This window comes from Mesocricetus auratus, unplaced genomic scaffold (genome assembly GCF_017639785.1).
Source record: "Mesocricetus auratus isolate SY011 unplaced genomic scaffold, BCM_Maur_2.0 Super-Scaffold_100018, whole genome shotgun sequence".
In the NCBI taxonomy this organism is placed as follows: Eukaryota; Metazoa; Chordata; class Mammalia; order Rodentia; family Cricetidae; genus Mesocricetus; species Mesocricetus auratus.
Window position 1 is genome coordinate 23,275,505 of NW_024429199.1, and position 17,157 is coordinate 23,292,661.

Consider the following 17,157-nt stretch of genomic DNA (forward strand, 5'->3'; position numbering starts at 1 on the left):
GCTGATGGGATCTATTTCCAGACATCAAAGGTGGGGGCTCTCTTCGTGGGCATTTTGAAGCCTCAGCCAGATTCACAGAACTTTTAGTCTTTGGTCCATAAGTATCTATTCCTCCTGCTCTCCATGTCTGTCTGTCTGTCTGTCTCTGTCTGTCTGTCTGGGCTTTTCCTCCCCCAGGGCCAGCCGACAAATTTTAATCTGTCAGAAATGGCCCCATTACATACTCATAAACGTTTAATCAGTCAACTGAGCATCCATGTCTAATTGCGTTAATACCGGAAATTAACCTTCACCTGATAGAATCATTGTTTGGAGACAGCAGAGCAGTTTCTGGGAAAGAAGCCCTGCTCTTACTAAAATACACATTCTACATTACGTGTTTACATATATATGGACACATACAAGAAAGCCTTGATGCAGCTCAAATTAACACGTTTATGTTATCCCAAGTATGGGCATACTTTACCTATGGTAGCCTGTTTTCATTTGCTAACAGCACAATATTGTATACTGGGTCCCTTCTAAAGGAAACAGATTGGCACGGTTCTAGTTCAAAGACAAGGGCCCTCATTGGGTAATATTCTTTTTATTAACAGAGTTCCAAAGTGGTTTAACATATCACATGGTGGGAAACAGTGCTGCTATGTGCTAACTGCTACACACACACACACACACACACACACACACACACACACTCACACCTATAAAGCCACAGTATTCAACTATGGATCTTTACCCTGGTTATTTAGATAATTCTCATCATTTCCTAAAAGCTCGTTTCTGAAAACCGTGACTGAATTAAGTTTCCCCTCTGTTACTGTTAATACTTCATGATAGAAATTAAATTTGATAGTGAATTTTGGAAGGAACAAACCATATCCAGGCCATCACACACCAATTGCTTTTTATTTTATTGTTTTCCTTTTTTTTTTTTTTTTTTGGTTCGGTTTGGTTTGGTCTTTCGAGACAGGCTTTCTTTCTTTTTTATTTTATGTGTGTGTTTAATTTAAATTAGAAACATGCATGCTTCAAATGTCAATCCCGGCTCTCCCTCCACCAGCCCCACCCCCACCCCCCCACCCCCAGCCCAGTCCCCACATCATTCCCCAGGGAGGGTAAGGCCCTCCTTGGGGGGATATCCAGAGTCTGTCGAGACAGGGTTTCTCTCTGTGTAGCTTTGCAGACCAGGCTGGCCTCAGAGAGATCCACCTGCCTCTGTCTACAGAGTGCTGGGATTAAAGACTTGTGCCACCACCGCCCAGTTTATTTTACTGTTTTGTTCCTTCATTTGGTTTGTCCTTTCAACAGCTTACATTGTATCTTCTTTTTTGTTGTTGTTTTTTGTTGTTTGTTTGTTTGTTTTTACGAGACAGGGTTTCTCCGTATTGTTTTGGAGGCTATTTGTCCAGCCCAGCCTCGAACTCACAGAGATCCGCCTGCCTCTGCCTCCCGAGTGCTGGGATTAAAGGCGTGCACCGCCGCCACCACCACCCGGCTCAACATCTTACATTGTATCTTCTAATCGAATACTACACTGCTTGCTCCCTCTTTCATTTGTGTCCCCTCTCTTTGCCAGGCTAATCCTTACAGTCCGCAATCCTGGGTCCCTGCCCTAAGCGTGCAGGGTCCTTCTCAAACACTCTTCCATATAGGGCCATCGCTAAGACAGGCAAAAGGGCTCCTCCTCAGCTCCTGAGACGTCCATCTCTTGTAACCTGGTGAGAGATAGCAAATTGTTAACTCCAATGCAAAGCACAGTTTCCAGCAATATCCTTCCAAAAGCAGCATCGAGTGGTATAAATAAAGCATGCAAGATTTGATGGCCAAAGAGTCAACTTTCTGACTCTGGTCTCATTATAGAGGAATGGGGTGAAAATGTAGCAAATAATCTCTTATAAAACTCTGAACACAACTATTGCTAGCACTAAAACAACTTCTCAGCACCCCCCTGGAGTAAGCTGCATATGCAGTGTTCTCACCCATACTGAGCACCACTCGGGGTATTATGCATGCTGGACAGAGCCTCTACCCATGATCTACGTTCCTAACTCTTTAGAACATATTATTACTTTTTTGATTGACTTATCGGTCTTATGTGTATAAATGTTTGACCAGCATGTGCATCCATTCACTGTGTGAGTGCTGAGTGCCTGTAGAGGTCAGAAGAGGGTGTTGGGCACAGATCCCTTAGAATTGAAGTTACCAGTCAGTATGAGCCACCATGTGGGTGTTAAGTCTCAAACCCAGGTTCTCTGTAAGAGCAGCAAGTGCTCTAAACCACTAAGCCATGTTCCCAGCTTAATTTTTATTTCATGTACATGAATGTTTTGCCTGCATATATGTATTTGCACCGTGTACACGCAATGTCTGAGAAAGTCAGAAGAGGGCATCAGACTCCCTACAACAAGAGTTATTGACACAGTTGTAATTGGTTATGTGCTAGCTGGGAGTCAATGCTGGTCCTCTGCAAGACTAGAAAGTGCTCTAATCTGCTGAGCCATCCCTTCCGCCAACTGTGTGTATGTGTGTGTGTGTGTGTGTGTGTACATATATATTTGTGTGTATGTATATATGTGTGCATGTGTGCATATATGCTGGTTTTTATGAGACAGGGTCTCTCTATGTAGTCTTGACTGTCCTCTAACTAGCTATGCAGACCAGACTGGCCTTTAACTAACAAAGATCTACCTGCCCCTGCCTCCAGGATTAAATTTTTATATTTTTATTTTGAGACTAGGTCTCACAAAATTGTCAGTTCAGACTGACCTTGGACTCACTTTGTAGCCTATGCAGACCTTCAACTTCTGACCATCTTCCTTCAGTCTCCTAAATAGTTTAGATTACAGGCTGTTCCACCAGACCCAGCTGGCTGCACTGTTGAATGAACTATGCTTAACCTGAATTTTTACATTACACAAAGAGTTATTAGCAGTCCGTATTCTAATTTTAATTCCCTCATGACTTCACATTTTTATAGAACACTGCACTCTAACTTTTCTCTTCAGGATAAATACAATCTGCAACTACAAGTTGTTCTGTGCCACAGCTAATGTGACTTTTAAAGCATCTCTCACAGATTGAGAAGGGCAATATTTCAGTACTCCCCCTTGCTCCTTCTTTCCTTTCTTCTTTCCTTCCTTCCTTCCTTTTCCTTTTTCATTTTTTGTTTGTATTTCAAGACAGGATTTTTCTGTGTAGCCTTGGCTGTCCTAGAACTCACTCTGTAAACCAGGCTGAACTCAAAGTCACAGAGAGCCACCTGCCTCTTCTTCCCGAGGGCTGGGATTAAAGGTGTGAGCCACCACCGCCCGGCCCTTTATTTCAAAGATCTTGATTATATTGGTCTACTTCATCTACTCAAAGAAATTTGTCCCCTTGAAGGCCTCCTACTTCATAATATCTCTCCAGGGCAAGCTGACTCCCACTTAGGACGATCTGAGGGAAAACGTAGTTCGTCCCAAAGGTGCCACTGAGATAGAATTCTTCAAACTTGGTAAAAAGCTGACCCCATGGGTTCCCCACAAGTTCTCAAGTTGGTGGTTTGACACTTCAGCAATGTGCATATCTGTGTAAAAGGGGAAAGGAAAAAAGTAGTCAAAATTCAGTTTCAAAGAACAGAGTTTCCATTTAAGCTGTCACAACTTGTTAAATATTATGTCAAATTCAGTGGGACAAGATTATTACACTTTTTTGTTTGGCTGGCTGGTTTTTTGTTTTGTTTTGTCTTTGTTTTGTTTCTCTGTGTAGTCATGGCTGTCACAGAACTCACCCTATAAGCCAGGCTGGCTTCAAGCTCAGAGTTGTACCTGCCTCTGCCTCCCAAGTACTGGAATTGAAGGTAGGCGCCACCACCACCCTGCAATTATTACATTTTTAATAAAGGAAAATTGTATTGCATTTTAAAGGCCAGTGTTCTGGATAATTCTAATTTGGATTATTTTCTAAGCCATTTGATTTGGTTAAATTTTCTTCTAACTCAGTCATGCGCCCATGTGTTCCACTGGGTCACAAGTTAATTTAGAACCCAGTGGAAGACAGCTGGCAAAACAGTTATCTAAAGCAACAAGAGGAGGCATAAACAGTGCAGCCTTTTAAACAAGAACTTGCCTACAGAGAATGCCCAATCTGCTTTAAGCTTTTCACCTTGTAACCAAAAAAAAAAAAAAAAAGAATTTGTTCTGGTGAAAACGGAACAAATTAAATGTTCTGCAGTTGCAAATAAGTCTGATAAATTCAACATTATACAGATTAACTGAAATTAGTTCAATTTTGAAGGAAAAGCTGTGTTACCTGTGCTGATTATTTTATGTTTTATTTTATTTGTGAACTTGATGCAGCTAGGGTCATCTGGAAAGAGAAACCTTTTTGTTTGGTTGTTTTTTGTTTATTTTGAGACAGGGTTTCTCAGTGTAGCTTTGGAGCCAGTACTGGCACTCACTCTGTAGACCAGGCTGTCCTCAAACTCACAGAGATCCACCTGCCTCTGCCTCCCCAGTGCTGGGATTAAAGGTGTGTGCCACCACCGCCCGGCTCCAGGGGCATTTCCTTTAAATTAATGATTATTTACATGGGAGGGCTCACTTTGGGTGGTGCTATTCCTGGGTCGGTGGTCTTGATATGAGAAAATAGCTGAACAACTCATGGGGAACAAGCCAGTAAGCAACACGCCTCCATGGTCTCTGTTTTAGTTCCTGCCTTGACTTCCCTTGGTGATGGACTGTGATTTCAAAGTAAGCCACACAGGCCCTTTCTCCTTTAAGTTACTTTTACTCATGGTCTTAATCACAGTAATAAAAGCAATGGCTTAGAAGAAAGCCCAGCAATAAGGTCATCCTAACTATTCAAGCATTCTACCTGTAAGTAATATTGGCCTTCCACTGTGTGCAGTCCATCAAAGGCATCCAGGACATAGGCCTCGTCCATTCACTTCTGTGACATCTTGTAAGTCAGGTGACAGACAACACAGGTCCTTTTGGCAAACTGTGTAATTTCCAGTGTTTCCGGAAAGCTTGGTGAAGTTGAATTCATCCCTGGGAAGTCTTGCTGCTCTGATGAGAATGACTTGATACTTCTGGCGTAAGCACTCCAGTCAACCTCTGCAGAAGCGGTGGGCCATCGGGGCGAGGACTTCAATTCTGATAAGAGCAGCTGGCCGCTGTCTGTCTCCATGTCATAATGGTACACACCAACTGCTTCCGGGCTGTAGATCCCACTCCCTATGGCCAACATTTTTTTTTAATTTTTTTTCCAGTTTAAATTTAGATAAGAATCAAGGTTGCTTCACAAGTCAGTTCCAGGTCCCTCTCCCATTCCCTCCCTTCCTCCCGTGCCCTCCCCCCCCCCCCGTTATCCCCTCATTTCTCCAGGGAGGGTGAGGCCCTCCATGGGGGTGTCCATAGTGTGTCATTTCATATAGGGCAGGGCCTAGACCCTTTCCCAAGAGTTCAAGGTGAGAGTGCACCTCACATTGTTCTATTGGAGTCCAAAGTCCGTGTGTATACTTGGGATGGGTACTGATCTGCTGCCCAAGGCTCAATAGATTCCCTAGGCCTCTTTACTGACACCCAGATTCAGGGGGTCTTGATCAGTCCCATGCTGGCTTCCCAGGCTAATGCCTGGGATTCAAGAGTTAACCTTTGTCTGGTCAGCTGTTTCTGGGGGTTAAACCAGCCCAGTCTTAATCCCTTTGATCATCAGTCCTCCCTCTCTGTTACTGGCTTTCTTGAGTTCAGCTCAGTACTTAACCAAGGGAGTCTGCCTCTTCTTCGATCAGCCACTAAATAAAGTTTCTGTTTCCCAGACTCTCTGGCCATAGGATTGTAGGCTGGCACTCCCCAGATCTATGTCTAAAATCCATATATGAGAGAGTACATGCCATGTTTCTCTTTTTGTGACTGGGTTACCTCACTCAAGATGGTTTCTTCTAGTGTCATCCATTTGCCTGCGAATCTCATGATTCCATTATTTTTTTCTGCTGAATAGTACTCCATTGTGTAGATGTACCACATTTTCTCTATCCACTCTTCAGGTGAGGGACATCTAGGTTGCTTCCACGTTCTGGCAATTACAAATAAAGCTGCTATGAACATAGTGGAACAGACATCTTTGTTGTATGAATGGGCATCTTTTGGATATATGCCTAAGAGTGGAGTTGCTGGGTCTTGTGGTAGGTTTATTCCCATTTTTCTGAGGAATCTCCACACTGATTTCCAAAGTGGCTGAACCAGTTGGCACTCCCACCAGCAATAGAGGAGTGTCCCCCTTTCACCACATCCTCTCCAGCATAAATTGTCATTGGTGTTTTTGATTTTAGCCATTCTGACAGGGGTGAGATGGTATCTGAGAGTTGTTTTGATTTGCATTTCCCGGATGGCTAAGGATGTTGAGCACTTTCTCAAGTGCCTCTCAGCCATTTTAGACTCCTCTATTGAAAACTCTCTATTTAGTTCTGCAGCCCACTTTTTAATAGGGTCCTTTGGTGTTTTGGAGACTTGCTTCTTGAGTTCTTTGTAAATTTTGGAGATCAACCCTCTGTCAGATGTGGGATTAGTGAATATTTTTTCCCATTCTGTGGGCTGCCTTTTTGTCTTGCTGACTGTGTCCTTTGCCTTACAGAAGCTTCTCAGTTTCAGTAGATCCCATTTATTAATTGTTGATCTTACTGCCTGTGCTACTGGTGTTATGTTCAGGAAGCTGTCTCCTGTACCAATTCGTTCAAGGGTACCACCCACTTTCTCTTCTAAGAGGTTCAGTGTGGCTGGATTTATGTTGAGGTCTTTGATCCATTTGGACTTAAGTTTTGTGCATGGCGATAGACATGGATGGATCTGCATTCTTCTACATGCCAGTCTCCAATTATGCCAGCACCATTTGTTGAAGATGCTTTCTTTATTCCATTGTATATTTTTAGCTTCTTTGTCAAAGATCAGATGTTCGTACGTGTGTGGGTTAATACCCGGGTTTTCAATTCGATTCCATTGGTCTACCCATGGTATTATTAATTTTATAATAGTGAAGTTAGCCATTAAAGAAAAGTTTGACTTGAAAATCAATGAGGAGTTCTTCCCCAAGACTGTCATTGTCATTTGACCAGTGACTGGCCAGTTACCTGTCATGTGCATTCTGGTGTTGTGGGTGTTTGCAGCCAGCAGGTTGACTCCCACGGCCCTGGCCCACGCTGAATGGAATGGGGGCAGCCAATAGGAGGGGCAGGGTGTTGTACCATGCCATAGGGTAGAGAACACTGTCAACACCAGAGTCCCACCACAGCTGGGTCATAAGAAAATATGTCAAAGCAAGTGAAGATGCCAAACCTCCCAAAGGGAGTGTCAAAAGTCACCAGCTCTGAATGCTTGGGGAAATCAAACTGAATCTCTGGAGCAAAAAGATTATACTGTCAAAGACAAGCAGAGATGGCAGAAATCAGTCAAGAGCAGATTGGCCAACAGATATGGTCAATTCCCACAAAATCTCTTCTTCCATGTCTGTTGATGCGCGTATGGTTGCACAAGGATTTGCAAACATTGTGCCAATTATACCAACTGTCTGTGAGTTTCCACGCCGTGACATTCATCAAAACACTTTCTTTTTAAGCATCAGTGAGCAAATGAAAGCAAGTGATGTCTAAAATGTGATTATTTCTATCTTTCAAACTACAAGATGAAATTTTTTCTTGTTATTTTTAATGACACGTGAGTGACTATGTGTAAATACACGTATGTGAGTGTAAGTATCAATGAACCAGAAGAGAGTTTGGGGTCCTCTGGAGCTGGAGTGACAAGCTGTTGTGGGTTACCCTAGGTGGGTGCTGGGAATTGAACTAAGGTCCTCTGAAAGAGCAGCCATGTGCTCTCAACTGCTGAGCCATCTATCTAGCCCACAGACAGGATGAACTCTTGAGTCTCTTAATTTTAAAACTCTTTCCACTGTATTCTTTAAATATGAGGAGCACTCCCTGTGTGAGGCCTAGTATGTGTTAATACTATAAACCTCATCATGTTATATCAATTAAATGAAGTTGACTTAAATTAATTTCTGCTTTGGAGTCACTAAGCCTTGCTAATTACTAGTCTACTGGTAATCTTGTTTTCTTCAGCCAGTTAATTCTGAAGCATTAAGTATTATATTGATGACAGTCACCAGGGACACTGAAGATCACTGAAGCTTCACAGTTCTTTGTCACATCATCATTACTCTTATCAGGCACCTGAGTGTGTCTTCCATTAGCGTGGTCTCTCCTGCATCCGGCCTACTTAACTCCAGCTCAGGAGCAGGGAGGGCACTTGCTTATCTGGGTCTTCGCTTGGTCTGATGCACGCCTTAGTGCAGTCTGGCATCAGCTACCCCACATCTCAGTGTTCTGGAGGCTCTCTTGGTCCTCCATCCAACTCCTTTGTGGAAGTACATCCTACAGAAAACAGTGAATGGTTCCGACAGGTGTGTGACCTGACTGGAATGAAGGCATGAGGAGGCCATGGCAGGGGGTCTAAGTAACAGAAATGCATGTTTCTGTGGACCTGGTTCATAAGGATGGGCACATTGTGTTGTGCTGCTGTGGCCATGTGGTGTCTAAGAGGGCAGTTATTCTGAGCAAAAGCTGTTAGTAAGAGGGAGGTGGATAAGATTGCTGAGAAATGGACCAGCTGCTCCTGGAAAGACAGCTACATTTTCTGTGATAGGATTCTTTTCAGCTACACAAACAAAAATATTTCCTCTCTCTTTTTTCAGAACCAGTTTCTGTTGGGGTTTTGTTTCATAGCCGTGAAGAGGTTATGCTTAAATAAATAGTAACTTAGTATTAAATAATAGCCTCTCTTATCCTAAATCAAAGATGAGACAGTATTTCTCCTTTCTCAAAGGATATTCAGTATCTGTGAGGCTATTATCACATCTGTTTTGACATTTTGCTATAGTCTATGACTAATTCACACAGAGAATCCTTGACTGGTACACCAATAAATGAAGTTGTCTTTTCAACTAGAGTGATAATGAGATGTTTCTGTAACAGTTACATATCCAGTATCTAAAAACGGAATATACACACATATCAGAAACAACAGAAAAAAAAAACAAGTTTAATGATGACATGGGTAATTCTTACCTTATGGTATCGGGCTGTTAGCTTACCCTCAGAATCAAATACCACATTGGTGTTGTATTGATAATGGCCATCCAGAGGACACTGAGGGTCAGTAGCATTGCATGGCTTTTTATCCCCAATATTTGCCACAATATAGATAGAATTATCCTTGGCAAGGCAACTGAGTCTCTCCTGCACTGGTGTGTAGCCAAACCTAATTCAAAAAAATTGCCACAAGCTGTAACTTCCAAAATATCAAAGTGATATTATATTTTTCCTTTTCCCACAGTGCAACAGCTCTAGTTCAAGAATTAAAACTCACATGCAGACTGGGGAGATGGTTCAGTCAGTGAAGCACTTGCCTTCTGAGTGTGAGGACCCGAGTTCAGATCTCAGAACCCATATAAATGCCAGGCACAGAACCATGCACCTGTAATCTTAGCAACAGGGAGGTGGGAGACAGAGACAGAGACAGACAGACAGACAGACCTTGGAAGCCTGGAACCCTATGTGGCTCAAACAGTCGTAGACAGTAACTGCACACCCCCTACATTCAATGTTGTCCTCTGACCTCCAAATATACACTGCATGCTCACCTGTCCACAGAGATGATTCCCACACTCGTATATACAGGCACACAAAGGAAAAACAAAAGCTTATGTGCAACATAGTGTGTGTGTGTATGATTACCAGTGTCTACTAATGTGCCAGATAGCCCAGCATGAAAGCCTAGAGAAGACTGAGGGGAAACTAATACTCTAACTTGGAGGGGGAAGAGAAGCTATGCAAGAGCTTGACATTTAGCAAACTCCTCTGTGAGATGGGCCTCATCTATCTAGAATATTACAAATGTGTGGCTTTAAACTGTGGTCGAGAACAAAGTACCAAGTGGCAGAAAACAGTTGGTCCTGGGCAGGTATGTCATCTTCCATGAGGAGCAAATGAGGCATCGAGCAGTGGGAATGTAAACAAATAAACAGTACATGGGCCTGGCTCAACTTTCTCATCCGACAAGTGATATTTGGCTTCCTTTCTATCTTAGAAAGTTCTGGTGGAGAAAAGCACATGTCATGAAATAGTCTGTATATTTATCCCAGAAATAGAAAGGGAATAAGGTGAGGTGACATACGGCTTCAAATATTTGAATGTCTCTTGTGTAGGAGATATGTGCTGTGAAGAAAAGTGTACTCAGCAAGACAGATCAGAAGCCAAAGTCGTAAGGAGGAGGATGTCACTGACTACCTTCCTTGAATAAATATGCTCTTATAGTTTTCAGTACAATGCAGTAAAGTGGCAAGTCTATTAAGTTACCATGGCTTGATGCAGCTGGTTGTGAGGTGTGCATGAGTGCATTTGTTCATGTGTGTGAGTGTAGGTGCACTTGTGGGTGTGGGCGCACATATGTACGTGGATGGAATCAGATGACCACCCTGGGTATCATTCTTCAGTCACTTTCCCCCTCCCTGCCCCTTCTCACACAGTGTCTCTCATTGACCCAGGACCTCACTAGTAAGAAAGCTAGACTGGACAGCTAGCAAACTCTCGGGATTTGAATGATTTTGCTTCCCAACTTGCGATTGCCAAGATTTTAAATGTGTGTTACTGTTCCCAGTTATTTAAATGGGTCCTCTGGATCAAACTTGAGCCTTCACACTTTCAAGGCAAACACTTTATAGACTGAACCCTCCCCCTAGCCTGCAAAGGGCTTTCTTTAATTCCACATAACCTAATTACTAATTATGAAGTATTAACTCTCCCTTTCTTTGGATAGTTAATATGCAAATAATGACACCTACTGTCATTAGTGAAAGAGTTAGTATGCATAGCACACCAGATGCAACTCTTGGAATTCTGAAAAGGTACAGAAAATAACTAACACCTCTTATGGATTTCTGTAAAACTCCAGATGGATGCCCAAAGTTGATGTTGTATATCTTCCCTGATCATTCTCATTCAATCTATCAAGACAACACGGCTTGCCAGTTCCTGATAGTGTAACTAGCTACATTTTCCTGGAATCCCCAATCCCGGCCTCCCAAGTATTGGACTAGAGGTGGCCCTCATGCCTGCCTGGACTTTACATAGGTCTGGGGATCTGAACTCCAGTTTTCACACTTAATTGGCAAGTGCTTTATCCACTGAATCATCTCCCCAATAGTTCTATTTTGTTATTATTGTTACTATCTTTTTTTTAAGCAGAGTTTTGCTATGTAGCCCAGGATGCCTTTGAGCTCATGAAACAATTCCTCCCACCTCAGTTTCTCAAGTGCTGGAATTAAAATCATGAGCCCCTAAGACCCAACTTGATTCCCCACAAAGCTGACTCTTTGTCATTGGAATAATTCAGTGTTAAAATTCCATGAGTCATTTGCCTTTGCAATTTAACAGAATTCAAGTAAGCATAACCACCAGACTTATGAGCATCGTCTCCTCAGAGAGCCAACTCTATTGGCATTATCACATGATGTATATTTTAATATAAACCTCTAGAATTACAGTAAGTAGTGATTGTTTCTCATCCTAGGAAAAGCTTTTAATGGAGTGACATTGCACCACTATTCCATGCTTTCTGCACACAGGTCATGTAACCATTTAGAAAACACTTTCCCAATAATAGAATTGTTATTTAATAATTATAATTTATAAATACAGATTATATAATTTATAAATACATATTATATAATATGATAAAATAATTATAATAATAATCACATTTAAAAAGCTCCTCCTTGGAGGCAATAGACATGAGTCTGAAGAGGTACATGCAGGTATAAAATTAGCAATTGGAAGCATTTTTCAAATTTCTCCACTCAAAGAATTACCTGTGAACTATGCTAAAGGGTAAATAATTACACCAAAAATAATCTATTTCATCTTTCTTTTAAAATTATATATAATTATACACACATATATATATTTCAAGAAGGTTGTGCCTAAACCACAATTATTAATGAGGACTAAAAATCTAAGGACAAGAGTGCAGAGTAGTTTACAGTCAGCTTCTCCGGTCATAAAGAAGTCATTGTGGCACAGGATGTTAAAGAGAACGCTGCAGGGTTCACACAAACCATTTCATCTGGTACCCTTCTCTACCCCATAAGGGAAATAGAGACCCAATTTCATTGCCTTTGTTTTATAGATAAAGAAAGGAACAGAATGCCAAGCATTTGTGCTACATACCCTGTACCACTCAGCGGGGAGGTAGTTAAGATGAGGACTCAGAAAGATCACTTCCTTTTTGAAGGCCCATGGAACTTCCATGAACCCTATTGACGACTGTGAAATCATGGTGACAGCACAGCTTTAGAAACACAGACTCAATCTTCTCACTATCCTGTTGGGGAAGTCCTGTTATTTGCCTGTTATTTGTCAATAAAGTACTGTTGAGCCTATAGGAATCTAGATAGGTGGGGCTAGGAGTCCAGGAGGATTCTGGGAAGGAGAAACACAAGAGAGTCAACATGTAACGCCATGGGGGTAGGAAGCCTGGAACTATTCTCCAGTAAGAAACATACTTAGATTAACAATTATGGGGTAATTACTTAAGTCAGAGCTAGCTAGTAAGAAACAAGCAAGGCCAACAGCTTCATAATTAACATAGCCTCCTGTGTGTTTATTTGGGACTGATGCGGATCTGGAACCAGGCGGGCAAGAAGGCTCCTCTCAAAGAAAAAGCTTCTCTTAACACTATCCTCCTGAGGGAGGCAGGCATTCCTGGGTCCACTGACTAGCTTGTACTTGAAAGCACAGGACCCAAAGACAACATTCTCACTTGGCTGAAGCTCAGTCAAATGTATTTGTTGGCAACAGTGTGTTCACACACTAGGCTTTAAAGAGAACTGCAATCAGTAACAAATCAAGCATTCTTACCTAAGTCATTCACCAGATGGGAGACACATTGGGTAGTAAGCACTATGAAACATTAATGTCCAATGTCACTGACTAATCATCAGAAAAACAAGTCAAGCTTGGTGACTCTGCTGTTCTTCCTCATCAGAACCCGTTTGGTGAAAGAGTCACTACCCTTTGGTGTGATCTTACCTCTTAGGGTCTCTACAGGGAATCCAGTTCACTTCAGGGTCTGGTATATCCTCCAGGTAGGGGTAAATGGTCTCCCTGGTGAAAATCCAACCATAGATTCCATCTTCTGGGGTCACAATGATATGTGCACCCTGCTCAAAGCAAGTATGGAAAGAAAAGGTTTCTCATAATTTCTAAAAGCCCATGTCCTTGTCTAGTGGTAAATCCATATCCATCCCAGACATGAACACAAGAGACACCTGCTTGGCTGCCAGCTTTATTGCTTTCTCCAAAATGCAATAAAGGCTTGTGCATCAGGAGCAAAGCCTCTTCCGTAGAAACAGCTCTTTCTGTTCTGTTTGTCAATATAACAGCATGCTCATATACAGCAGCAATAAAAGTGTCCAGTGCACCCACAGTCTGAGCAAAGAGGGAAAAACTCAATACAAATTTAAGAATATATAATGGAGCCATAGTTAAAATAGAGTGATTGTTGAAAAACAAAAGGTTCTTCTACCGTGTATCAAAGGAAAAATATTCAGACTAAAGCCCTGCCCTGCCCACAGCCAGCTACATTTGTCTCCCTGAGAATACATTATGCAACACAGCATTGAGAAAGATGTTGTACAAGACTGGCAGGCAGAGCTACATAATTGCATGGATGTGGGTTTGCCGCAGCTGTTGACATTGCTTAGCAGCCAACTCATCTCTAAAAGGGATATCACTGAACCAACCAGATGAGTGCACCCAAAACACATTGGACAAATTCTTATTTGGTGTAGTTTTAAATGAAATGTATCTTACTAGGACACCAATATTTCCAGTATTAGAGTCAATACTGAGGTGTTCTAGAAGACAATTATCACATCAACAATTTCTTGAGGATGTATACTCATGGCTGTAACGGGGACAAAACAGTATAAGAAAAGCTCCCGAGTTTTTAACTACACTTATTTTATTTTACTTGTATGTTTTGCCTCTATGTGTATAAGTGTACCTACCATGTCCACGCCTGGAGCCCAGGAATTTTAGAAGAAGGTGATGCCCTGGTACTGGAATTTCAGGTGATTGTGACTCACTATGAGGATACTGGAAAACAAACTGAGGTCCTCTGAAAGAACACATGCTCCTTAACTATTAAGCCATTTCTCCATTCCTTCCACTTTTTTAAAAAAATAATATGAGAATTTCATACAAGCTTATAACATGTCTTGATCAAACTCACAGGTCTTTCTTAGCCTTCCACTTCCTCCTCTATCCTTCCTACACTTCCCCCCAACTTCAAATGTGTGCTCTCCCTCTGTCTCCCTTCTCTTCCTCCCTCCCTCCCCCTTCTCTCTCTCTGTCTCTCTCTCTTTCTCTCTCTCTCTCTCTCTCTCTCTCTCTCTCTCTCTCTCTCTCTCTCTCACACACACACACACACACACGCAATAATAATAACTTCTTAAAATTAAAAACAAAAACCCAAGAAACCTCAATCTTGTATAGCCTTTTTGTTTGTTTTGGTTAATTGATCAAGACAGGGCCTCATTTTCCAAAGTTTAGCATAGGCTCCCTATATTGCCAAGAATGACCTTGAACTCCTGACTGTTCTATCTCCATTCCCAGAGTGCTGAAGATTGTAGGTGTATGCTACCATTCTATCCTCGTTTTTTGTTATTTGTAGCCCTATATCTTCATAAGTTCCTTAAGGACAAAGGTCAGCTTTCTGTTCAACTGCTCATGTGAAATTATGTACTACACAAATCCCTGATTCTTACTTTGTTAACTTCAAATTTTTTACCTGTTTTAAATTGAATCTCTTCATTTGCATATGAGTTAGTTGATTTAAGGTAGAAAGATTTTCTTTTAAGACAAATCTGATTACAGAATTATTAATACTGGTTATTCCTTTAAGGGTTCTTTCAGATGTTCATTTGATTTAGGGAAATTTACAAATTTTGTAAATATATATCTTTTTGCCCTTTGGCTTGATTCTATATTCCTAAGTCCCTTGAGTCTTACAAACCTTCCCATGTGGGTATGTCTTCTGTCAGGGCTCTCATTTCTTTGTGTCCATATCCATAAGTTCACTCCAGAAGGAATATCTAAGAATGAATTCCTAAAAAGAAAAAAGATAAATTTTAAATTTCATGTTGAAATTCTAACTTATTTGCCCCACCTAATTTTCTGTATAAAATCAGAGAAAAGGGTGTGGAAATTCCCCTGCATTTTCCCCATCTCTCACTCCAGGAAATATTTCACTATCTATCATTTTGAAACCAGTTGACACTCAAAATAAATATTATGTTTCCAGCAAGATCAATAACCCCTTTACTTTCCATATTAGGAATCAGGACTATCCATGGAGATTACTTGAAATGACATTTATACATAATCTCAAGGACAGTTTGGATTATTGTAATGTTGGAAATTTAAAGTTTGAAGTATTGTACTTAAATAGATGTAACTGTTCTTTTAAATATGTGGATTAAGAGCTAGAGACATTGCTCCAGTGGTAGAGAACCTGCTTAGTATGCAGGAGGCCATTTGGTTTGATTCCCAACATCATCAAAACCTGTGTGTGTGTGTGTGTGTGTGTGTGTGTGTGTGTGTGTGTGTGTGTGAGAGACAGAGAGAGAGAGAGAGAGAGAGAGAGAGAGAGATGAGTGTCTCTCTGTGTGTAAGTGAGTGTATGTGTAAGAAAATTTTTCAAAGGGGAGGGGAAACCTCAGAATAAAATCTTGGCTGGCACCCTCCAAGCCTTCCTTCCTCAGATTCACTAAGAGATCTCTTCTTTCATTCCAATGATTCTTTTTCATTTTAATTAATGTTTTTTCATTTTTAATTCAAATTAGAAACAATCTTATTTTACATATCAATTCCAGTTCCCTCTCCCTTCCATTCTCCCATGACCCCCACTGACCCTCCCATCCCATCCCCCTTCTGCTCCCTAGGGATGGTGAGGCCTTCCATGGGGGATCTTCAAAGTCTGTTATATCATTTGGAGCAGAGCCTAGACCCCCCCCATGTGTCTAGGCTAAGAGAATATCCATCTATGTGGAGTTGGCTCCAAAGTCTATTAGTACACTAGGGATAAATACTGGTCTACTACCAGATGCCCCATAGACTTCACAGGCCTTCTAACTGACACCCACGTTCAGGGGGTCTGGATCAGTCCTATGCTGGTTTCACAGCTATCAATATGGGGTCCATGAGCTCCCCCTTGTTCAGGTCAGCTGTTTCTGTGGGTTTCACCAGCCTGGTCTTGACCCCTTTGCTTATCACTCCTCCCTCTCCGCAACTGGATTCCAAGAGTTCAACTCAGTGTTTAGCTGTGGGTGTCTGTTTCTGCTTCCATTAGCTACCAGATGAAGGCTCTAGGTTGGCATATAAGGCAGTCATCAATCTCATTATCAGGGAAGGCATTTAAGGTAGCCTCTTCACTACTTCTTAGATTCTTAGTTGGGGTCATCCTTGTAGATCTCTGGACATTTCCCTAGTGCCAGATTTCTCTTTAAATCTATAATGGCTCCCTCTATTATGGTATCTCTTTTCTTGATCTCCTCTATTCTTCCCCTGACTCGATCTTCCTGGTCCTTCATGTCTTCCTCCCCCCTCCTCTTCTCCCCTTCTCTTGGTGAAGATGCCGTGCACAGATCAGTCCATTCAACCGGAGGTAAAGATGAGAACTAATGGCCAGCTGCTTTGCTTTTCTGATCTTTAGCTTGAAGTTTGAACCCAAACATCAGTGTCTAGGTCTTTTATTTATTCATGTTACAAGCAACAAATGTAGTTTTCTCATTAGGGCCTATTACTTCTCTAGTCATGGGCTTCTAAACAGGTTTACAATATAAGACAGGAACTCCCACCTGCAAAACCAGACCCAAAACTAAAATTATAAACACCTTCACTCTAACATACCTCCTATCTAATAAATTGTTCTATGGTCCCCTTTATTTCTTTTTTTAAATGAGGTTTATTTATTTTTATTCTTTGTGTATAGATGTTTTACCTGCATGTATGTCTGTGTACCATGTGTATGCCAGTGCCTATGGAGGCTAGAAGAGGGTGTTGAA

The 17,157-nt window shown here is 41.6% G+C and overlaps 1 protein-coding gene across 1 annotated transcript; it reads right to left on the reverse strand.

Annotated features, from left to right (window-relative positions):
- Positions 1–1,205: 1,205 nt before the first annotated feature.
- Positions 1,206–14,202, reverse strand: LOC101825185 (vascular non-inflammatory molecule 3). Its single transcript, XM_021224208.2, is given in 13 exon segments — positions 1,206–1,715; positions 3,391–3,498; positions 3,500–3,565; positions 4,855–4,956; positions 4,958–5,031; positions 5,034–5,216; positions 7,109–7,190; positions 7,192–7,261; positions 7,263–7,393; positions 9,101–9,293; positions 13,121–13,251; positions 13,360–13,398; positions 13,400–14,202. Coding segments are annotated over 13 exon segments (1,491 nt in total). The 5' UTR covers positions 13,574–14,202; the 3' UTR covers positions 1,206–1,577.
- Positions 14,203–17,157: the final 2,955 nt, after the last annotated feature.